Consider the following 25,763-nt stretch of genomic DNA (forward strand, 5'->3'; position numbering starts at 1 on the left):
CCATTTACAAGTATTACTTCCCCAGAGGGTAAAACTGCTTTATACATTAGCCATAGAAATAAAATGCTCATTTGACATGTAGAGAGTGCAATCCACTCTTTCATTTTCATGTTGTGTTATTACTTGAAACATTGATTTCATCCATTCCATCCTTCCTACCACATTGGCTTGAAACAGTTTAAAAATGTCAAAACACACTGGAGAAATGCTGGAGGAACTCAGCCAGACTTGCAACGTCCATAGGAGGTAAAAATACATTATTGACATTTCGGGCTTGATCCTCTTATTCAAGGGTTGAATAAAAAGCAGGCAGGTGTCTCAATAAAGACCGAGAGAAAAGGGGGGAAGAAAAGAAAGGGGAGAGTCCAGACCAACATTTTTACATTTTGCAAGGTCCATTAGGTCTTGCTCAGTCACACTTCATTTTTTTTTAAATAGCAAACTACTTTGTGGTATTTCACTTAACGTAACCTACAAAAGTCTTTCATTTATTTTTAACCAGCATTGTTTCTAGAATCTGTAGATGTTTCAGATTTTCATTTGTTGACTGAAGAGTATTCCATCAAGTAATCAGTCAACCTTCCCTTTGTTTCATAATATAATAGGGTACAACAGCATGAGCAGTAAAGTGCTCTGTATTTTCATCTCAAAAGAACTCTTTGGGATACAGGATAATGGAAGCATGACCTAAGATACTTCAATTCGATCTTCTGCCCAGATGGTTATATTTAACATAGTGTACCCAATTCTATGTTATCTTGATTGTGCATTATGTTTAAACCTTAGCTGTGTCATTTTAAATAATATTAGGCCAGAGTAAAGGTTAATAAATTAGTTTGAATTATTTTCCCTTTTGTTTGAAAAATGACCTCCTGACGTGCACAGAGGATGCTGCGGGAATTGCAGTGGACATTGAGGGTGGCCAATACAGCTGCCAAGTGTGCTGGGGAAGGAATGGTCCCTTTGGAATTCCGAAAGGGGAGGAAACACATTTGGCAATGCTTTCATGCTGGATCTGGCAAAATGGCACAAGGTGAATGAATGTGTGGGAGCCATCAGTAAGGGAGGCTTTATGGACATGTTAGCCTTCTCACAATAGCTTTGAAGATCGTAGTCACAAGACTTCCATTTATTTCAATGGGAGAAGACAGATCCAGTACAAGCTTACCTGTCAAACTAACAATCTGAACAAGCATCCTTCCTTCAAAATAATTACAAATGTTCTTCATTTACTGTTACCATTCATTACGATGGAGTTACACAGATTTATATTGTAGCTCTGTTGGTCAGCAATATAACTAAGAAAAGGAATATATTTCAAGATCTTTACTGTCAGGCCAATAAGTTGTAAAATACAGGTTTGCGTGGCTGATAGTCATCTAATTCCAGATGCACAAAATCAAATGCTCACATTAACAGGAATGGATATTGTTCAAAGGCTCTAACTAAATTCAAGGCCAAATGAACAAATGAACATGGGATTGGTTATTAACAGCATATAATTTTTTAAATATCCTTTTGTTTACAATTTACAAACATTATTACAATCTCAACTCCTGTTACACTGCAATCATCAGCTCATTTTCAGTAGTTAAGAACACTGGAAAGAATAAGTTTCTATTTTCTTGGGGAAAATAATTTACAAAAAATGGTACATAAAAGTTTATCATGCACTGATTTCTTACATCTTCTGTTAAGAATATTTAATACCTGCAACATAATTATATACCTAGCTTGGCCTGTACACAAAGGAGTAAATGCACACAAGTTTCTGGAAGTTAGCAAAGAAGAATTGTCCACAGACTCCCCACTTATAGTTACTGTACTAAATTAATACATACATAAAAGGAATATAATGAGCAAACAATTTAATGAACTGAAATAAAGTAACATGAAAAGCAAATGCTTGCAAGATTCATTGATCATTTGCCACAGGTACTCAGTTAGCTATGAAGTGCTTCAGGATGTCATGGTCACGAAAGGCACCATGTAATCAAACCAAGTTCTGTTGTAATGTAAAAGAAGGAACATTTCAGTTCTAGAGGCAGTAGAGGTTCCGCAGAGCTCAATTCAAAGAAAATTTTTCATCAGCGTTGTGTTCACCTTTTCTAAAATATTTGGGTTTCCGTCATCCTCTATTCCACTATTATCACTTCCCACCCACAGTATTCAAGATCACGACAGCCCTTGTGTTAAAGGCTACCTTTTTGTAAAAGCATGGATTTGTAACCCAGCTGATTTTACCTTCTGAACTGCCACCCTGTACAACGTAACACATTATGATTACTTTTAAATTTAGGGGATTTTTTTCATCTGTTTTTACAGAAAAAATGGCATCTAAACAACTGACAAGAATGAAAATACACTATGTCAGTGCTGCATATCAGAAATGACTGGCACAAATCATTTGAGTTAGTACCAGAGCACATATTTATGTCATAAAACTTTGTAAAAAGATTCCAACTAGAATGTGCTTAGTTTAGTTTCCTTGCTTTTAAAAAAATGTACACGTTGATCTAAACTGAATGACAGCAGTTAGGGTAAAAAAAAATTGGGACAGAATGCACCATGCTGTTCAGCAGACCATCAGTTGATCTGTATTCTTAGGAATCCTATTCTATTTCAGTAATTCCAGAAGAAAAGGGAAACCAGAGATAAAGAAAAATAATTTTTCCCAGATAGTCAACAGCAATCTCACAAACCTCTGTGTTATCAAAGCCACAGTACAATCTGCATCCTTGATTGTAGCTGGCTACATTCCATGAACATATTTTCATGCTCTTTGTACCATTGTGCTCCATCTATCAATTTTCCATCTGTTAATTCTCCAACTGCGTATCCTCTTAGCCTTGAAATCATGCCTTCTGTTTCTTCTCAGGATATTTAATAAATCCCTTTTGCAAGGAGTACATCAATGTGCCATCAAGTGTGTTTGCCATGCTTATTAAGCTTATCTTCGACTCGATGTGAAGGACCAGGCATGGAACTTACTTATACCTTCACGTGAGTTTTATGTTCAAATCAAGATCCAACTTTGCCAATCACCTTGTAGTACACAACTAATACATCCCATCTTCTGTCCTGCAAGCATTGCAAATTATTTAAACATGTCCCCTGCAAGATTAGACAACTACCAAATTCTATCTTAAAATTAACATTTGCAGTTGACAATTGTTGCGTGGGTATGGTCAAAAACATGTCTGAGCTTCACTTTCAAACATCAATGTACAACCTGACCTGTTAGTACACACATCCAAGGAAGCCTCAAGTGTCTCTAAAACTAAAACCCACATCTCCTCCATTTCTGCACATCAGCCCTGGTCCCCTCGGCCCCTAGATGCCACAAGGACAAGTTGTCCTTACCTACCATTTCACCAGCCACCGCATCCACCACATCTTTCCCTCTCCACCTTTGGTAGGGACCGCTCATCTCTTCCCACTAATTGCCACCTTGGTAATACCCATGTCACCACAGGAACTACTACACTTGCGCCCACATTCAGGGCCCCAGACAGTCCTTCCAAGTAAAGCAACAATTCACATAAATTTGAAGGGGTCATATACTGCATCCAGTGTTCGCACTTCTCTTCATCGGAGAGACTGGACACAGCCTGGGAGACTGATTTGTTAACAACCTTCACCCTGTCTGATCTCCCAGTGGGCAGTTATTTCAATTCTGCAGTCCATTCCTGTGCTGACATGTCTGTCCATGGCCTCAATTACTGTCAAACTAAAGCCACTCGCAAATTCGAGGAACAACACCTAATATTCCAGCTGGGCACTCTCCAACCGAATGGCATCAACATCAGCCAATGGTTTCTGTAAGGTCACTCCCCCGTCTCCCTCTCTTCTCTATCCGCCCACCTACTTTCCTCCAATTCTCCATCCCCTTCCCTCTCCATTCAGAGAGCTATCACTTCGCAGATTTTTACTCTTGTGCCCTCCCATTCATATCCACCTATGACCTTCTGCCTGTGGGACTGTGCTCCTCCCCCTCCCCTGATCCCACCATTTTATTCAGGCTCCTGTCTGCTTCTTGCACCTACCTTGATGAAGGGCTCAGTGTTATGGGCCCAGAGGACCCCAAAACCCAGCAGCAAGATAATCGCCAAGACAAATGGTTACTTAAACAAAAGTTGTTTTCAATTATCTTTAAACATGAAAACAGAATCACACTTTAACTTATCATTTTTGACTTAACTTAACCCCCTTCTAATTCTAAGCACACGTATATGTAATGTATGTGTAAGTTTAGAAAAGTTCTTTGATTCAGAGTCCAATCTCACTTCTCAGTCCTCCAAGTTCACTGGTTGCAGGCAATTCTGTGGACAGAATTTAACATTTATGAATTTCACCAGGCTTTGGTGCTTAAAAGGTAAATGGGGTTCTTGTCAGTTTCCAGAGAGGGATGTGTTGTTCCAGGACACACACAAATGGATTCCTTCCGATCAGCTACTTCAGTGTCTTGCCGAAGAAACTTTCCCCATCAGGGTTTCCAGATGATAACCTCTTTCTTTCAGGTCTTTCATTATGCAGCCAGTCCTCTCCTCTTGTATGGACCACAGGGCTTTGATTAGGCTGAAGTAAGAACTCACAATCCGTCTTCCAAATGGGGTTTTCCACAAGCTTGCCAGCTTGTTCTGTTCCAGTCCCAGCTGCTGCTGCTGAACTTTAGAACTGAATTCTCTCTCTCTCACTCACTTACTCAGAGAATACCACATGACCCTCTTAGAACAACAAATTGCATTCAGACTGCGGCACTAGACCCAATCTTCTGAGTTTGTTCATCTGTTGCTTTCCAAAACAATAATCCATTACTCCACAGCATGTTCAATTAACACCAACTTGTCAAGTCCTTATAGGCATTCTTCAAAGTTTTTTCAAAGGCTGTCTGGCTTGAGCAGAGCTCTGGCATTTTAAATGAGATCTGTTTTGAAGTGTTTGTATGTGACCTACACTAAAAAAAACCTGCCACAATTTATCTCCTTTTAAAACATATCTATATACAATATAAAATATAACATAATCCGCCACACTCAGACCTGAAACATTGGCAATGTATCTTTACCTTTGCTACAGAAAAAGCGCTGCGTGACTTGCTGAGTTTATCCAGCATTTTTGTGTAAACCTCAAATGTCTCTGTACGATACAAAATTAGAGAGATAAGAATGTAAAGAGGCCTCAAGGGGATGTAAAGAACCCATGTTTATGGATGAGAATATAGCAGATGTTATATAATGAGGTAGTCTACTTTGATACACAAAGCAGAAAAGCAAAGAATTTTTTTTATTAATCAGAATCATGAAATTTGGTGTTCTGCGGCATCAATCATAATGCAAACATTTATATTATAACCATCTTACAAGATTACTATAAATTAAAAAAATAAAAATAATAGTGCTCAAAGATTAAGGCAACATCTTTAGTTCATTGATCATTCAGGAATCTGATGGCAGCAGGGTGGAAGCTGTCCTTGTGCCGCTGAGTGCTCGTCTTTAGGCTCCTGTACCTCCTTCCAGATGGTAGAAGTGAAGGGGGCGTGGCCTGGGTAGTGGATGGTCTTTGAGGATAGAGGTTGCTTTTATAAGACACCACCTCCCGTAGATATCCTCGATGGAGTGAAGACTGGTGCTCATGATGTTGCAGGCCGAGTTAACAAAACTCTGGAGTTTATTCTTGTCCTGAGAGTTGGTGCCTTCATTCCAGGCAGTGATGCAAACAGCCAGCATGCTCTCCACGGTACATCTGTACAAGTTTACGAGAGTCTTCAGTGATATATTGAATCTCCTCAAACACCTCACGAAGTATAGCCGCTGGTGAGCCTTCTTGTGATTGCATCAATATCAAGGCTCTAGGACAGTTCCTCAGAGATGTTGACACCCAGGAATTTTATGTTCTCGACCCTCTCCACTACTGAGCCCTTGTTGAAGACTGGGTCGTGTTCCCCTGACTTCCTCCTGAAGTCCACAATCATCTCCTTTGTTTTGCTGACAATGAGCACAAGGTTGTTGTCGCTACACCATTCAACGAGCTGATCTATCTCCCTCCTGTATGCTTCCTCATTACTGTTTGTGATGGTGACAGATCAGGAAACATTCATAACAAAAAACAAACAAACATGTAGATACATACAGCAAATGATTAGGAAGACAAATATTGTGCAGACAATTATTATAAGAGGAATTGAATACAGAAGATGTTGTAGCAAAATTATAAATGACCTTGGCAAGAGAACACCTGGAGCAATGTAGTCTTGGTCTCTGGCTAAAAATAAGCATATAGTTGCCAAAGGAAGACTGCAATAAAGGTTTATCAGACTGGTTCTATTGCTCATAGAAAGGATAGACTTCACTAGCGCAATATTTTGTAAAGCTGAGAAGACTGAGAAATCATCTCATTGAGACTTACATAATTCTTTCAAGATGGGTACTTGCTGGGGTGGGGTGGGGTGACTAGAGCAAGGGATACCTCATTTAGACCTGCATTCTTCACTCAGAGGGGTGGTTTGTGAATCTTTAGAATTCTCTACCCAAGTGCTTGAGTTTGTTTTCAGTAGGCTCAATAGATTTTTGGAATCTTAAGGCATCAGGGTATATAGTTGCAAGGTAGGAAAATTGAGCTGTGTTCGAAACATAGCTATCGTCTTGATAAGTGACAAGGCAGCTCAAAGGGCTAGATGGGCCATCCAGTTTTCAATTCTGATGTTCTATGGTTCTTACCTATTTGAGACTCAAACAGGAATATTAATGATTAAAAGCAAGATGTTCTTGAAGATTTTTAGAAACTGAAACATGCCCTGGATAAATAGATTTTTTTAAAAAAAACAAAATCTTTGCAGTATGCCACGGGCAGAGAACAGAAATTGAAAGCTGGAATATCCTGAATTCTTATACCTTACCCTCAGCAACGTTTCATTGTTTTTGAGGGGGTATTTACTCAACCTTGCTTTCAATCTTTGGAACAACTGTTGTACAAGGAGGTCAAAATTAAGTTCACTGCTCTCATGCTCTGATCAGGATTCTGCCCACTAACCTGCATGTGTTCGGAGGTGTCCACTGAGAGCATCTCTTCTCCGACAGGCATAATTACAGAAAGGACATTTAAAAGGCTTCTCCCCAGAGTGCAATTTGATGTGACGCAGGAGGTTTCCTTTTTGTGTGAATGAGGCACCACACTGGTTGCAGTGGAAGGGGCGTTCACCTGAGGAAGAAAGATAGGCCAAAAAGTCAAAGGGTGAAGCAGAGAAATAGGTTAAAAATGTCATCAGCAGCTTTTCAACACAAAATGTCTGCATTCAAATGAGATGAACTACGATAATGCTCAAAAACAAGGGATTTTCCACTTTCTGGAATTCAAGGTTATGTAATGCTGATGGTCGGAAATGTGAAATATGGAATGTCAAACTGAATACATGGCCATAGAAAACAAATAAATAATGTCTATTGAAAGCTCCTTTAACACGGCCAGTTGAACGTGAGTTGAACCTGTCAATCTACCGAGAATTTAGCAGTTCACCTGCAAGTGTAAATGCTCTGTACCCGGTAGGGTTGGGTGACAAATCAAGCTGGTACTGATACAATCCAGAAGGTTGTATCAGAGCCGAGACTCGGCTCCAATGTGATGGGCCAATGTCACCACTGGAGGTTGGGGCCCCCTGAGATCCGCATAGTGAGTATTTAATGGACCTGGGATTTCATGGACCTGGGACTTCATGGTCCAGTGTGAACAGTCCACGGTATTTCAAGATGGGTCGTTCACACGCTTATTTAGCGGGTTGGCAGTGTGAAAGGGGCACAAGATAACATCACGTCTCAGGGCATTCCACAATACTGCATTTACAATCAATTTCTTCGGAGAACAGATACTTGTGCAAATGCAGCAGCCATTTTTTTTTGCATAGTGAAGCTCCCACATACAGTTGAAAGGAGGAAGTGAGGAACAACAATTTGCTGGTCATTAAATAGTGCCACTAAATTCAACATCCACTTGCATCACCTTTAAAATGTGCAAGTGTGATGCTGAAGAGTATCACAGGAAGTCTCACCCAAAGAATGGCACTTCTGACAATCCACTTGGTGTTGTAATCTCGATTTTGTACTGAGGTGTTGGAGTCGGTTCAAATTGAGAACCATCCAAGGTGAGAATTTTGACAACTAAGCCAGGCTGACAATGAATCAAATAACCTCAGGAAAGACCAGATACAAGAAGGATTCAAACCTTCAGATTACTCATAAGCAAAGTTAGTTGATGCAGAAATCACATGATTGAAATTGCATTTTAACAACTTATTTCATCTTATCTATTACCAAAATTATTAGTTACATACTCAAGTTAATGTCAAGTTGAATAGTTGATCATGCTGTCAAATGTAACCTGGTTCTTAAAATGCTAATGCAACAGCACTTGAAAAATATACAAGGAACACAGTAAAAAAGTACAAGAACCAACTCAGCATTTGAACACTAGTATCATCAAAACTGACTGAAAATTCATGATTACAAATCTAAGAGATGCTCAATTCTAGCCTTTTCAAGTCAGTTACAAAAGGGAGAAATTGTCCACATGATCAAGAAAAAAAAATCTAACCCTCCAAGGACTGAACATTTTGTTTTCAGCTTTCTTGCCATACACAAGTTAAAAGTGAATAGAAAACAAATGTCATTAGCCATCTTCTGTGAACATCACATTCTGGTAATAAACAATTCCATTTTTTTCTAGAAACTTTTGTGCTCACGCTGAGGGACATCAATACTGGGAAAGAGATTTTGTTAAGAAAAAATAATTTGCATCTGGCAATCCCAGATCTGATGCAATATAGGTCAGACACACAATAAAACTTGCTCTGTCTCAATGCACCTCAACTAGAGAACCATTCCTGCTGTTGCAGTGCAATTATTTCCATTCACCATGCAAACCAACCACATGAGCCATCATTGAATAGAGTGCCAACTCTTTGTAGTTGTGTACTGCAAAACCAAATTCCTCCTAAACTAGTTACATTTTGCATGCTGCAGTTATGTTGCTGAAGTCCTCATTTGGGCCAAGAAAGAAAAAGTACAAACAGCAAGAACCAAAAAAAAGATGCTCCAAGAACATTTGCAGGAAGTTTTCCCAAAGGAAATATATCCAAGTTGAATTCTAATATCCTTAACAGGTTCAGATGCTCAAGCTGGGTGAACTCTACAATTTTCATCTGTCAGCTTCTACAAGCAAAGGTTCCGAGGGGCAGAAATAAACGGTCGTGGGAAAATAAATCATCAGCAAGTTCAAACAACTGCCACCAGAGACAAGAGACTTTAAATCCCCACTACACGTCACTCCATTTCCGTACTTGTGTAAGTATACTTACCAGTGTGGCTCCTCTTATGTACCATAAGAACATTCGGTCCGATGCAGACCATTCCGCATAGATCACACTTCAGTTTTCCATTAGGAAGGCGAATCCCTCCAGGAGAATGAGGTCCCTGCCCCGTGCCCTCACAGAATCTTAGCGGCTCCATCAAAGACTCATCCGCAATGACTGCTTCATCTTTATCACTAGCGCCATCCTCCTGTGCCAGTGGTTTCCCTGCCTCTTCATCGCTGTACATCTCAACCTTGATGGAGTTGGCTGCAAATGAACATCAGAAATGTCAGATGGAGCCATAAGATGAGAGGGCTAGCTAGACACCAGGTACAGGCGTTGTTCAAGATGGGCCAGGTGGCAACAAGTGTGCAGCAACCATAATTTGAGCACCCTCCTGGAGCATCTTTAGTTAAATTTATTTGCAAGTTTGAAGCAAGAGAGGACCTGGCACAATAGATGACTCGTGCTAAATCTCACTCAGATGATTGCTCACAGAAAATATGGGAAGAAAAGAAAATCTAATTCTACAGCACTGTTGTCCTTCAGCTTAAGAGCATAGAGTGAACACAAATAAAAACACAAATGCACAGCCATTTTAATGAACTGTGTAACTGCAATATTTTATTGACTTTGATGATAGCACAGTAGACCTGGAAATGAAGCAATAAATGGGACTAAGTACATCAAAGATCCAAAGAACAGAGTTTGGAAATGGATAAAATTGGACTGAAGTAACAAGTACCATCAAGAGAATAGGAGAGCAATAAGTTGAAAATGCCAGGCAAAAATTGTGACACAGTTACAACAGACACATTTTGAAAGGAAGTCATCGCTTGCTGAGATAAAGAACAAATTACCAAGAAAAAAAATGGAACTTCCTGCAACTGTCCTTTAACTTCACTTCCCCGTTTTCTCCTGTTCCCAACTGCTCACTAGTAAACACTGCCTCCTCCTAAAAGGCAGTAAATATGGAGCACAAACTTTCCCCAACAACCAAAGTAATAAACATAGATATAGAACATAGAACATTACAGCCCTTCAGCCCTCAATGTTGTGCCAAACAGAAAAAAAGTACTACCTTGTAACCCTCTATTTTTCTTCCATCCATGTGCCTGTCCACAAGTCTTTTAAATTCCCCTATTGTTCCAGCCTCCACCACCATCCCCTGGCAAGGCATTCCAGGCATCCACAACTCTCTGTGTAAAAACACTTACCCCTAACAACTCCCCTAAACCTCCCTCCCTTCACTTTGTGTTTGTGTGCCCAGGGAAAAAAAAAGCACTGGCTGTCCATCCACCCTTTCAGAATCTTGTAGACCTCCATTAAGTCTCCTCTCATCCTTCTGCACTCCAAAGAGAAAAGTCCCAGCTCTGCTAACCTTGCATCATAAGACTTGTTTTCCAATCCAGGTAACATCTTGGTAAATCTCCTCTGCACCCTCTCCATAGCTTCCACATTCTTCCTATAATGAGGTGACCAGAACTAAACACAATACTCTACGTCCAGTCTTTCCAGAGATTTGTAGTGTTCAATCATGACCTTTCAACTCTTGAACTCAATCCCCTATTAATGAAGCCCAACATCCCATAGGCCTTCTTAACTGTCCTATCAACCTGCACAGCGATCATGAGGGATGTATGATTTTGGATCCCAAAGTCCTTCTGTTCATCCACACAAATGAGCAAATATAACAAGTGAAATCATTTTTAAAACTTGCAATTTTCATGCTACCATCCAGCATTTGAGATGTATGGTTTATTTTATATAAACAAAACTATGCTGAAAATGTACATTTTGTTCCAGTCAAAGTAAAAGTAATTTGTTCCAGTCAAAGGGCTGGGAAATGAAATGTTTCCTCCTTTTTTTCTAGTCTGCATCAGGTACAGGTATTGAGAACAAATAAAATTTTTAAATGATCCCTGTACAGTGTCCCAAATTTGCATTAAAGTAACTTGTGCACATGGCGATTTCTGTAAGAATAGCTTGTAAAGTGGACCTATACCTCTCAAGAGATGGATAATATGTCTGAAAATCATTTCAGGGAGAACAGGTGGTGATGGTGGAGAGTAATTCTTTTACTTTCAGGGTTTGTGAAAAGCCATATCCTGGAGTTGGCAGCAAACAACTCACCCATGGGTGAGTGAAATTAGAGAAACAGACCATTTGGGAGATAATTCATAAGTATACCATTAAAGATTAATCTGTTCAGGATAACTTAACTCCACCTCCTCCCTCTACATTTGAGATCCTACCAAAGCTCATCTTTCAGCCAGATTAGCCAGTTCAGACAGAAGCCTTTATCTAAACTAGTCAGAATGCTGAGATTTAGAGAAAAGTAACATTCCCATTTCTTTACCACTACTTGTTATGGAACACTCATGATGAGCACTAGATTGGTCGAGACTGGGATTCAAATTCAACTTTTTGGACAGAAGCCCAGCTTCTACCATATTCAGTTCAATCTCAAGACCAATCACGTGACACAATTAGCACTGCATCAAGACCACAATAGAATTTAATACAAGACTTCCTTAAACTTACTGCTTTCTAACAAAGTAAAAAAAAACAAGCCAAGTTTAAAATAACCCAGATTTTAAAAATAAAACATTACCTGCAACTTGACATTTATTTTTCCTTAAAATTCGATGAAGATTCATAATTAGACTCAAGCAGCTTGAGTGCCAATGAGATAACAGGTAAATTTGAAACTAAAAACACAAAAAAATGCAGTTTCTTAAGAGTTCACATTGCTTTCCAGTTGTCTGGGCAAGAGTTTATCCAATTCAACTTGAGGGATTAAATTCACAAATGCATTCAGTTTAAAAGAAAAAGGCACTAGAACAAATTCAATCGTGTAGATGAAATGCATCCATGCGATTCATCATTGTGCTCGAGTCATAAGCCAAACTGACAGAATCAACAAACCTTCCCCACAGAAGGATTCCCACAATCCCTAGCCTTTCGGTTCTACGAATGCAAAATTAGTCTGAATAAAAAACAAAGACTTTCTACTTTATGTATTAAAATATCCAATTCAAAAACTGTCATGGCAACCAGTAGATTTGCCATGGTAGCAGACCACTCTGGTCCTGTAGTAAATGCCTGCTGAGAACCAACTGGAACTCTCGAAAATAACGAGCAAAAACAAACTGCCATTTAAAATGCAGGTCATATTTTCCATCTGTTTCTTTTTATCTATTTGTGTCTTTTCAATTTTCTCCTTTTGTGCATTTGCTGGGATACAGTTTTACTGCGGATGCAGTACCTTGCCCAGGTGTCTATTCATTTGAAAGCTTTGACGCAAGTGTTAGTAGCTTATTTATTCAAAGTTTTCATTCAAAGAAGATTCAAGGAGAGGGAGGAGGAAAGAAGAGGGGGGTGGTGGGAACAAAAATATTACAGCTGAGCTCAATCTGCCCTCAATATAAAGGAGCGTCCGGAGCTGGAATCATGACTGGTTTAATAATCCCTTCCCAGTCACAGAAGCACTGAAGCTCACATGACATCAGTTACATTAACATAATAAGACAAGTCAAATTAGGAGCAAAAGACAAACGACCGGAGAAACTCAGTGGGTCAGGCAGCTTCAATGGAGAGAAAGAGACAGTTGATGGTTCGAGTCAAAACTTTGCATTGGGACTGAGAATGTAAATAGGAGAGGGGTGAGGCAGGAAGTGGCAAACGAAAGATGGTTCTGGACCAGGAGGGTTTGATAGGCAGGTGGAGCCAAGTGTGAGAGGGAAGAGGAAGTGGGTGGGGGGGGGAATAGAAGAGAGGCAGTTCATGGAGACAAAGGGCTGCAGCTTACTGAATCTGATAAGGAAGCTGCAAGCCTTTTTAACTCCCCACCCCATATCATCCTATCTGCCTTGGGTTCCTCCACTGCCAGGGTGAAGTCAAATGCAAACTAGAGAAACAACACCTCATATTCTGCCTTGGTTATCTACAACCAGGCAGCATAATTATCCATTTCAGGTTACCTGCACCCCTACAATGCTTTTCCCTCACCTTTTGGTCCATCCAGGTCCTCTCCCTTCTTTCCAAACTCCCCCTTCCCCACGTAATGTTACCTAGTTTCCTTCCCTTCCCTAACCTGTCTCCATATGCCCACCATCTACACTCTCCTCATACTCTTCCTGTTGCTCCCATTGGACAACATCCCTCATTTGGTTCATTACCTTCCTTATCAAGATATCACAATCTGCAACTCTTTGTTGTCTCCACTTCAATCCCCATCTCCCATCTGTCACCATCTCCATATGCCCTTCAATCTCTCTTCACCTGGATCACTTGCCAGCTCCCAATTTACATTTGGCCCTTTATCACACTCTCAGTCCAGATGCAGGGTCCTGACTCAAAACATCAACCATTTCTTTCCCTCCACAGATGCTGCCTGAACTGAGTTCCTCCAGTGGATCATTTTTTGCTCCATATTTCATCATCTGCACTCTTGAATCAAATCTGAAACCTTCCATTCAGGAGCTTTGGAAGACATTCAAGCTGGTGGCACATCAATTAAGTTGGTTGCCCTCCCTTTGCTACTTCAACATCTTTCTAATTTCTGACATTATACACACGTCATTTTGATTTACACATCTCCTAACTTGAACAAGGCTGCTCTTAAGACAGCAAGGGCTCTATCATAATCCTGGGGCAACTGAGCTGGATATTTCCATTCTGCTCAAGCATCACTCAATGACACAGAATGTAATGCGAAAACTTTTATTGTTGTGCAGAGGAAAAGTGACAATAGGCCGATTTGACACAACACAAATAGGAGGAGAAGGAAACAATCTACTCTCTTGAGCCTCCTTTATCACTCATTAACATCAAGGCTGATCTTAATCCTCACCATCCTTTTCCAGCACCATCTCCATAAGCCACAATTCTCTTCATGCCGAGAAATCTATCGATCTTGGTTTTGAATGAACATAATGACCAAGTCCTCATAAGCCTGCGGAGCAGAGAATTCCAAAGGCTCCCGACTGTGTGAGTGGTGAAGAAATTTTTCATCTCGATCCTAAACAATCTTTATTTTCAAACTGTGTCCCTGGGCCTGGACTCCTCAGGCTGATGAACAATCTACCCTGCATTGAGACTGTCAAACATTTTTAGAATTTAGCACATTTCCACAAGATCTCTACCCATCCTTCTGAAGTCCCAGTCTATTTAATCTCTCCTCATATGGGCCAACCGATCATCCTTGGAATGGATACAGTGAACACTTGTTCTCAACTGATTCAGCTTTTCTATAGCACTTTGAACCTTTACACCCTCCTCTGAACTCTCAATCTCACCTACTTTAGTATCATCAGTAAACTTAGAAATACAAGTTTGTCGACCTCAGCTTAATCAACTTCTAAGTACTTCTAGTACGCTTTTTATAGTACTATTTCTTGGTTAGCACTTTTGTTCCTTATTCTCACTCACCCTTTGCTTCTTTTGTGCATTAATGGATTTTATTTTTGCAACTTATGCACTATTTTTTTCAATGTGCTCTCCCAGTGCCAACTCTTCCACTGTGCTTTCATAATATCTTTGGCTTAAAATTATGTACCAAGTTTCACATTGAACTGCATCATTTTCAATTTCAATGTAAATTTCAATCAGATTATAGTCACTCTCCCCCAAAGTCCCTTTGACAAAGTTATCTAATCAGGCCCTCTTATTGCATAAAATGAAATCGAAAATAGCTTTTTACCGAGATGGTTCCTCAACATAGTCCTCTAAACATGCATCTTGAATACATTCCAAGAATTCACCTTATCACAGAAAATTTGATTTATTCAGTTTATAATTCACCCTTAACTATAGTATTAACCCTGTTTGACACACTTCCAATTTCCTGATTTATGTTGTGCCTAACATTATAACTATTCTGTGGCCTATAAATAACTCTCCTAATGCTTCCTGCCCTTTGCTATTTCTTCACTCAATTTAAATTCATTCCAATTCTACAATATGATCTGTCTTGCCAAAATCATTTCTCAACACTGGACCAATCGCTCCCTGCTTCCCCAGTTTTTCTGCATCCCCTGGAATAATTTGTTCCAGTTTTGGTCACTTTGGTGCCCACGTTTCTGTTTGTTCTGCATCAACTCATTGCAAATGTTGTGAGTGCTCAGATACACAGCCTTCAATTTGGTAATTTTAACTCTTTTCATTGAACTTTACTTCTACTCTCCATTTCACCAACTTCATTTCTGACTTCCACTTCCTGTTTTGTCTCTCACCTTCCCAAATTCCCTTTGAAATAACCATTCTAACTGTCAAGCTGATTTAAATCCTTCCCAACAGCACCAGCAAACTCATCAGATGGTTCTAGTTTTTCCACACGATGACATGTTAGAAAATGCAATTTCAAGTAGTGGATTTGAATTTCTGCACCTTGCACTTAACTGTGGAAATTAAACACCTCAAACTATACCTACTATTGGAACAGAGCAAAGAAACCAAACTTAATTTCTTATGAAACTAACACACCAGAGTGTTTACATACTCGGATACACTTACTTTTTAAAACTACAGACCAAAACAACATTCAATAAATTAGTACAGAATGGTGTGGCTAAAATTACCTAACACCAAAGTGTCTAAACACCATTCTTACTACGTCCCAAGGCCACCATTAGATCAACCTTTTTCTTTCCACTCACATACCACTTTAAGTATTCCCTATGCCATTGGTGCTCTGATTAGTAAGGGATTACTTAAGATGGTGTGTGGGTGGGAATAAACCCACTGTTTTACTCGTCCCTAAATGACTTGTATATGCACTGTTTTATAACTCCAAAGGAAATGGGCCAATGACAATTTTTGTCAAGCAAAATACTTCAGTAACAATTGGGTCTAGAGCAGTAATTCTCAACCTTCCCTTCCCACTCACATACCACCTTAAGCAATCCCTTACTAATCACAGAGCACCGGTGGGATAGGGAGTACTTAAAGTGGTATGTGAGTGGAAAGAAAAAGGTTGAGAACCACTGCTGTAGATGGTCCCAACTTAATTAGCTTTGAACAAAAAAGGTACTACAGGTGAAGAAGAAAAGGCTCAGTCTAGCCTTTTAAAATAGTCCAAAAGCCCTCCCCAGATGTATTAAAAACCCATATGGACACTAATTTGCTGGGGCTCTCTCTCAAACATATATCATTTTGCCGTTTCAATTTTATTGGATGTGATTTTCCAGATCCCCTCCTTTTTCATACCATCTTGCGTGGCTCTGCTAGCTGAGCTCTGAATTCCGCAGTAAAGAACTTGCGACCAATAAATATCAAATATGGTGCAAACAAGTAATGGTAGTAATAGAAACCTGAGACAAGGTTAGCGTAATGCCATTACAGCACCAGCAACCAGGGTTCGAATCCAGTGCCGTCTTTGCGAAGGTTTGTTACGACATCGGAAACCCGGGGAAATTTCTACAGATGTGTGATGGAAAGTGTGCTGACCGGCTGCATCACGATCTGGTATGGGGATAGTAATACCCCTGAAAGTAAAGCCCTGCAAAAGGTAGTGGACACAGCCCAGGGCATCACAGGTAAGACCCTCCCCACCATCGAGAACATCTACAGGGAACGCTGCCATCAGAGAGCAGCAGCAATCATCAAGGATTTACACCTCCCACCACACACTCTGTTCCCACTGCTGCCATCAGGAAAGAGGTACAGATGCCACAAGACTCACACCACCAGGTTCAGGAACAGCTGCTCCCCCTTCACCATCAGACTCCTCAATGACAAACTCAATCAGGGACTCATTGAAGGACTCTTATTTTTGCACTTTATTGATTTTTTTTCTCTCTGCATTGCATAGTTTATTTACATTTCTTTATTTGTTTTACATGTGTACACTTTTTTACATGTGTTTTACATTTGCACTGCTAATAAATGGCAATTCTGTCTCACCCGCAAGAAAAAGAATCTCAGGGTTGTATGCATGCCATATACGTACTCTGACAATAAATCTGAAATCTGTAAGGAGCTTGTACATTCTTCCCATGTCCGCATGGGTTTCCTCCGTGTGCTCCAGTTTCATCCCACCATTCAAAACTTACTGGGGGTTTTCAGTCAATTGTAATTCTAATGGGTGTAATTGCCAATTTCGGCTTGTGAGCCAAAAGAGCCTGTTACCATGCTGTATGTCTAAATTTAAAATTAACTGCAAATGCTAGAAATCTTAAATGAAAACATAAAATGCTGGCCACACTCAATATTTTAGCAGTACCTCTTGGCAGGGGCAGGGAAGGAGTGTTAACATTTCAGGTTGAAGACTCCTTATTGGCACTAGGTCCCTAACTTAAAATGTTCACTCTGTTTCTCCTTCAACAGAAATGGCACAAACCTGCTGTGTGTAATCAATAAAATAGCTGTTTTTACATTGTAAATTGGAAAATTCCATAATTAGTTCATATGACAACATGTACCAAATCTCGGCATCTTTTTTCGTGAAATATTATCCAACTTATTTCACTGCAAGTGATCTTCCCGATCTTAATTCTGTCTTAACTTATTCTGTCTATTGCAATTTGACTCTTCATTGCCTGTACCTGTCAAATAATTGAGAACTCCACACTTCTTTAATTTAGGAGAGATATTACAAATTAACTCATTTTGTGACTGAATTATTTTAAGGGAGAAGCATTTGATCACTAAATTATTTACTTGGCCGCAAATTTGAAATCACATATTTTTGATGCAATTAGAAACTAATAATATAGATTGCAAACCCGAGAAAACATTCCAAGAACAGTATAATACTTGTGCCAGGACATAGATCATAGACATTACAGCATAGTAACAGCATATCATATTCCTACAAAGAAAACTAAACCCTTCCTACTTGGTAACCCTCTATTTTTCTGTCATTTATGTGCCTGTCTACGAGCCTCTTAAATGTCCCTAATGTTTCAGTCTCCACCACCACCAAGACATTCCAGGCACACTCAACTCGGTGTAAAAAAAACACCTCTGATGTCTCCCCTAAATTTTCCTCCCTTCACTTTGCACAGATGTCCTCTCACGTTTTCTATTCCTGCCCTGGGAAAAAGGCACTGGCTGTCCACCTCTCAGAATAGATGGAGGATTTCCCCCAAAATTGCTGCTAAATCCTGGCTTAGCATGCTCGAGTTTTGTAATACAACCACCAACCTGTTTTTGAACTTTTTACCCTCACTCTCCCTTCAAAATTATGAGCATATGCTGACTTGTTGCACCAAAATGTTGTCTTGAGCTGTTTGTAGGACCTGGACACGCAAGTACAGCTTTCACCCCAGTACAGTACAAAGGAAATGCTGAAAGGTCAGAGAAGGAAGCCTTTGGATAAACTGCTGAACTGTGATGGTCAAGGAAATGACAGGCTGGAAGTTTGCCATGTGCTTCAATTTGCTTTCTCAGCCATGGCAGCTTAATTGATCATTTGTTGCTGTGCAGATTGTCAATTCTCACTTTATGCAACCCACTTCATTAGTTGCCTGCATAAGAAATCAATGCACTTCAAAGAAACTAATTCTGTAGGAAACACATTTCCAAGAAATGTCAAATCATTACGTGATTGAATTTTCTCTTCCTTCACCGTGCTGTTTGGGAGTTTTCAGAGTATAGCAACACAAGTACCCAGCACTATTTTGTAAGTAATTTTACTTGGAATTGGGGAATTTGTAAGATGGGATACAAATACATATTGGTCCAAGCCCACATGTAACCAAATATAACAAATGTTATAAAACTCTCCCATATGCAAACCTCGTCTGCAAACATTGCCCTGGTTGTAGAACTTAAACAACTTGGACACGTAAAAAAAAGACACCACAGAAGTGTAATCAAGTGAAAAAAGTCTTGAGGCTCTTAAAGGATATGGGGGAGATGAAGTGGTGGAGGAAGATTAGGGACCGCTGAGTTTCTCCACCACTTTCTTACAGCAATGAAAGGATGCAGCAATAGGGAGGGAATCTTAAACTGGTTATGTTTGGAGACCTGTGCTAATACAGATAGTAGATGATGTAGATAGTGTGCATTTGAATGATGCACAAGCAGGGCTTGAATTCAAGCAGCTTTGGATGAACTTAGGTTTATGAGGAGTGAAAAATGGGAGCTTTGTAACAGTCATGTCTGGAGGTCAAATATCCAAATTAAGGTTTCAGTAGCAGATGGGTGAGGTTGGCAGAAATAGAGAATAGAGTTTGCCCACATTATTTCAGTGCACAATTTCAGATGTGAAAGACTCACAAAGAAACCGAGGACACTTGGGTCTAACAACAGCTTAAAGGACTATTGTTGATTAGCAGAAATATCCAAGCCAAATAAAAGATGTTGGCCTTCTGAATTCTATGGATTTTAAATTTGCCTGAAGTGCAAAGTCTCATTTTACTGAATCACACTTCAGGTAGCCATTTATGATTCCCTTCCTGACTTCTCTATTTTACACAGATAGGCAGTTTAATTCGTGAACTTCATTCTCTGCCCTGAATAATTGCTGCCTTGTTACACCCAGGTGCATAAGAATGATAATCTTGATTTAATTTCATTGTGCAGAATAACCTTCAAATAGTTTTCAGTTGACTCATCAACACCGTTAAAATACCATTTACCAGTCAGGAAGACTACAATCACTAACAACCAATTCATATAAGCCGCTTTCAGGTGGAATTGTCTGGAGAATGGGGCTCCGGAGCCGGCTGTAGGTGTCTGCGAAGGGACGTTTAGGTGCAGCGCTGAAGGCGGTGTTCTGCCACCTGAAAGGTCCAAAGCAGGGAGAGGTGCCGTGGAGCAAACGTCGGCTCCCGAGTCCGGGCAGGGGCAGCCATCTGACAGCTCGCCTCCCTGCTGCCTGACAGCCCCCTCCTCCGCCGGGGGACTGTCAGGCAGCGGGGAGTTTGGTCGCCAGCTGACTGTCATCACCCTGCCTCTGCTAGGCACCTGAAAGCTGGTGCTGCTGGCTGGGTTCTCCACTTTCAGGTGGCCACCCGACAGCCACATTGGGGTACAATAGGCAGCTTTACAATCAGGTATTCTGGCCATCTGAAAAGCGGCTATAGTTAAAAAGCTTATACCGTTGAAAATGTTTAACAAAGTGCATTTCCCCTAAAGCACTCCAATAAACATTCATTCAAGTTGATGGCAACATCAAAAAGGACAATATTTTGAGCACCCACTTATGGATTCTCAGTTCCTAAGCAATTGTGGCAACTTGGACACTGCTGTATTCTTCTGGTGGCTAGTTACTTGGGAACGTGTAGCACCATTATAGAATTCAGAAGTCATGGTACCACAGCATAGTAAAGTCAAATAAGATTCAATTGTAGAAGCACTCCAATCAACCCAAGTATCTCGATGCTTTACCAAGCAAGCTGGAATGAATATACTTTTAGACAACAGCTTATTGCAGGACTCATTTGTGAAGCCAAGTGGTCTATTGATGCTCACTGCCCTTGCCTACACAGCAATAATTTCCTTAATGCATCTTGAATGTGTTCTGGAAATTATTACCATGCAAAATGCAGCATTCGGCACTCAATGGAATCTGCTAAAGGACAAGAGACAGGAGTGAGCCATTCTGCCCATCAAGCCTACTTGCTGATTCACAAATTCAAATCATACAGCTCAGAAATAGAACCTTCAGCCAATCACTTTATGCAAACCAAGTATCTATTTATACTAATCCTATCTACCAACATTTGGCCCAAAATCTTCTTTGCCTTAGCAATTCAAGTACTCATTTAGATAGGAAAATGTGCAAGTAGTTGTCTTCACCACCCACTTAACCAGTACGTTCCAGAAATATTTTTTAATATATGTCACAGATCTTGCTCTAATCTTATTTTCTATCCTATCCATACACTTCAAAATTTTCAAACAGCTGAGTTCCTTGATCTGAATTTTTGTACTTGTCCAAGAGGCATCAAGCAAAGGTCATTGCCAACTGAATTGAAAGGAACAAAAAAAAAATGGATGAGCTGCTCAGGATAAGAATAAGCACACAATATTGAAGAGGCTTGCAATTTTCTGGGTTAGTACAATTTTTCTTTTAAAACAGGCATCTCTGATGGCAGCACACATTATCTGATGAGCAGTTATGTCAACCCTGATCAGGATGTCATAGATTAGGCTTCTGTTCTCCGCTTCATAGAAGATCAACTGGGTTGGAGAAATAAGGTTGTTATGCCTAATATCCACGTTCAAAGTGCACACAAGCATCAGGGGCGAACTCAAATCTGGAAAAACATACAGGAGGCCTCCCCTGTGGTTCAACTGCCTGATAACACGTGTAGGTCTCAAAGGATGGGGAGAGAAAAATCTTGCAGCTCCACGGAAACACGGGTCAGTAGTTTGCTTTAGTTTTTTTTTCTAAGCCCAGTAGCAACCTCTTCATGTAGACACAATAATCTTAAATAAGCATCTTTGACAGAACTAAGCAGCATGCAACCATGGAAGCACTAACATCACATCAAGTGCAACCTAAATGGTCATTTTTTTTCCTATATCCAAACAATATAATAAACAACAAATGTACTTTAAATTGTTTAAAGATGAGCTACCAAATATTGGTCAAGAACAAACAAATGGAAATATTAAGCAAATTATTTTAACTAAGTTTATTTGTCACATTATACCTGGTGAGGGATTCTTCTGTGAGCAGTCTAACAGATGAACTCTAACATTCATACAGCCATGTAAAGTAGAAGAAGAGCACAATTACAATGAAAGAAAGATCAATTAGTACAAAGCAAGAGTAGCACTGTTGTGGGGTTCAATCAGGAGACTTGTGGCTGCAAGGAGAGTTCGAAGTTCATATTTATTGTCAGAGTACATAAATGACAACACAATCAACCCTGAGATTCTTTTTCTTGCGAGCCAGGCAGAAGGAAACTGTCTTTTAGCTTGCTGGTGTATGATTTAACACACTTAAACATCCTCCCTGAAGGAGAAGAATGTGCACCCAGGATGTGATGGGTCCTTCAGTATGTTGGCTGCCATTCCAAGGCACCAGCAAATGAAGATGGAGTCCATTGAAGGGAGATGCATGATCTTTGATTTGCATTCACCACCCTCTACAGCTTCTTCCTATCTTAGCAGAGCAGTTTCCATTCCACGCTAATGATGCACCCAGCAAGTACACCTTTGATGGTGAATCTGTAGAAGTTGTTGAGAGACATGCTGAACTTCCTTAGTCTAAGATAAAGTATTGAGCTTTAACCCTTTGGACTCCATGTCCTGGTTTTCAAGGACTACCAACAAGCACATATTCTCTGCATCCCTGTTTTCAGGGTCTGGTTTTTTTACCCAACCACCAGCTAGTTAATACTAGAGCTTGTACTGTAGTTTACCCATGGACCCAGTCTGGAGTATATATTATGAAAGGTTAAAAATGACCAGAGTCCAAAGGGTTAATCAGAGTACACACCGGAGCAGACATGCTGGGTGGCCAGGTTCTCATCAAGACACCAAGGCAAATTCTCCTGGTTCACCTGAAACAAGTTCTACAAGGTCTTTTAAAGGCAGTTAAGACAGACAAAGCTGTGGTTGAACATCCTACCCTGCTCAAGTGTTGACATTGCAGAGGCTTGGATTTGAACAGGTTATGAATCCTCAATTTGAAGCTTGTCCATCAATCAACAACATTAATAGGCTGCTTCTGCAGGGTCTGGTTTCTGGGTTTGGATATAAATATCATGTTTTGAAGGGAATGGGTTTCACAATAATAAAAACCACTTTATTTAGAATAGATTGTTCCGAGATCTGGAATATACACAAAGGACTGGAAATATGAAAAACACAAGGAATGAATGTTTCCCCAAATTGTCTCACAAGGACTTGCTTGTACAAGGTGTAATGCACCTTGATAAGGCTTTGTTTTCAAATGATTTATGAATACTGAAAAACTTCATGTTGTACTCACAGGTGTTCGAATATATCATTACTTACAATGACAAGTCATGTCATTTCTACCTGTAAAATACATCCTGCTCAGCAATGAAAACACAGCAGCTTGGCAGTGATTTTAAAAAAAGGATCATGGATGCAAATCCTAAAATGTGGAAAACATACTGTAATAAACCAGTAAGAACCAATGCACTTGAATTTAATATTCCTTCACACCCCATCAATACATCTGAGGTAAAGACCTACAAACTTCCAAGGGACAGAAAAACTAAGGGGAAGATAATGATCTCATTGTATGCATGCCTAATTTGGAATTGTGTCATCAAGGTGGCCAATAATAATTTGTTAACATTTTGATGCAAAGTTGGTATGTTGACATTAAAAATAGCAGACACAGTGAAAACACCCAGAAGCAGAGTTCCAATCAAACCCAACTTTTTTTTAAAAACACAAATGTTACAGTATAGTAGAAACCTGTACTCCCCAATTTATCTATCAACCCCGTACATTTTTGGAGGATGGGAGGAAACCAGAGCACCTGAAGAAAACCCACGCAGGTCACGGGGAGAACGTATAAACTCCTTACAAACAGATTCAAACCTGGGTCACTGGCACTATGTTAACAGTGCGGCCCTGATTCGCTGTACATAACTGAAAATAAACCAGGTTGGTGCAGTCCACACAGATGAATGATGGTCAATAGCCATTTTGGTTGGATGACATGGTCATCCAAAGGCAGAATGGAAGATTACATTTGTCACAAATGCACTACTCTTCACTAGAATCTTTAATAGGAGACATTTTGGTACAAAAAAATCTGAAAGGAGAGATTCAAATGTACTACAATGGTCATGATGGTCTCAGATGAACACAGATTTAGGTTTGCAAGGTCAAAGGAGTCAAAACGACGATTTCAAGTGCAACAACTATTCATGGAATTTAACACCATAAAAGCTAGATCTTCAATATTCATGGAAGAAATTAGAAAATGAGGTTCACGAAATTAACAGTGAATAATAAAGATGTGAATAGTATTTACCCATTTGCCGATAAATCAGTCACCATGCAGATGCTAAGCTTGCAACCATGTTCTGAAATGTACTCAAGGCAAACTTGTTTGCCTAGTTCCAAAAGACTTGGAATAAAAGGCGAACAAGTATATTATTATATTTGAAAAGGAATAGATTACAACGTTTTGGTTAAACTACATCACTCAGAATGTAACTGAACTTCCAGCAATTTGTGGCAACAAATTAGGAAGCAAAACCAGGCAGAATAACAAGGAACAGCAAATCTTTTTCCCTCGAGCTCAAGGCATTCGATCTGAAGACTAATGGGATGCACAACAACCTCAGGCACCTCAGTCAACATGGCAGAAGTTAACTCATAATTACAATTTCCTACCAAATCACTGAATGATTTGTGACACCCCAATGTCTGGCTTTGCAAAGTGTTAATGTCAATCAAGTTTCAAGAAATTGCCATAAAATGTGGATTAAAACATACAGGAGAAAGTTAGGATGTGGAAAGGCAGAATCCTCTTAATAATGAGAATAACGTCCTCAATGTCCTGTCCCAATTCTCCAGCTCTGGAAGAGAGAATTAATTATGTAGTCTCACTCTTCCAGGTAGCAAATTGTTTGCAGTTTTTTTTGCATCTTCTCAAATTTTTTTCTCCAAAACCAAATCATTTTTTTCTGCAGCAAATGTGAATATTTCCTACTCTGCTTTCTCTTTCATCCATTATCCTTAAATTAAGATTGCTTGGCTAGTCCCATCATTCACCCAGGTTCGTGATCATAAAGGAACAACTTTAGTGCTCAACTTACATTTCTCAACTGCAAAAAATAAGGAGGATAAAGTCTGATTCACAGGGCACACCTCAATGTGTTCTTCTCCAACACATCCCACTCTTTCAGTCAGGAGGACCAGTGTCACAACCAAATGATTTGCCAAAAACATATGTTTAGAAATACAAATTCATCTTTCATTAATGGAAACAATGAAGAATGGTTTTAATGTCTTGGTTCAGGCTAGTTCATTTCTAACTGCTCTAAGTTAGAATTTCAACAGAATAATGTCACCCTCACCAGAGAGAATTTATCATATTTATAATGTGTATGGAAAAAAAACAACAAGAATTGCAGATTTTGTACAACTACGTAAAATTCCAAAGATTATACGAACAAAGATCCAACCTCCTGTGTGGAACTAATAATTTCAGCATTTCTTTAATACTTGTGAAGCAAGTGTGCTTCCTGCCAAATCAATATTGCATAAAAGTATCATCTATATTAAATGTAAGAAATAAACTAAAACCAGTTCTCTGTTCACCCTCAGCAATCAACTCTGGCATCTAACTGGGTAAGGATTAAACAAGTGAAACCAATGAATAATTTTAAAAAAACCAAAAAAGGTTTGACATACCACTCAGAGAACGGCTGGGTGAAGAGTGCTGACTGTTAGGTGTGCTCACTGTGGGACCCACCATTGCCCCAGGGAACTCTTTGTCCATTGAAGAGTCACCACTTCCTGCACGGCA

The 25,763-nt window shown here is 39.7% G+C and overlaps 1 protein-coding gene across 9 annotated transcripts in view; it reads right to left on the reverse strand.

The window, feature by feature from the left end:
• Window positions 1-25,763, reverse strand: part of ikzf4 (IKAROS family zinc finger 4) — a 145,858-nt gene that overhangs the window by 30,330 nt on the left and 89,765 nt on the right. For 6 of the 9 annotated variants that reach the window (XM_069905498.1, XM_069905497.1, XM_069905500.1 and 3 more), the window contains 3 exons: window positions 25,649-25,753; window positions 9,350-9,610; window positions 7,033-7,200 (listed from right to left, as the gene is read on the reverse strand). In XM_069905498.1, the coding sequence (XP_069761599.1) occupies window positions 7,033-7,200; window positions 9,350-9,610; window positions 25,649-25,753 (534 nt within the window). The remainder of the gene's footprint in view (window positions 1-7,032; window positions 7,201-9,349; window positions 9,611-25,648; window positions 25,754-25,763) is intronic. The other 3 variants (XM_069905502.1, XM_069905501.1, XM_069905503.1) reach the window with 2 other exon arrangements.

The sequence above is a fragment of the Narcine bancroftii genome, chromosome 12, assembly GCF_036971445.1.
Source record: "Narcine bancroftii isolate sNarBan1 chromosome 12, sNarBan1.hap1, whole genome shotgun sequence".
Classification (NCBI taxonomy): domain Eukaryota; kingdom Metazoa; phylum Chordata; class Chondrichthyes; order Torpediniformes; family Narcinidae; genus Narcine; species Narcine bancroftii.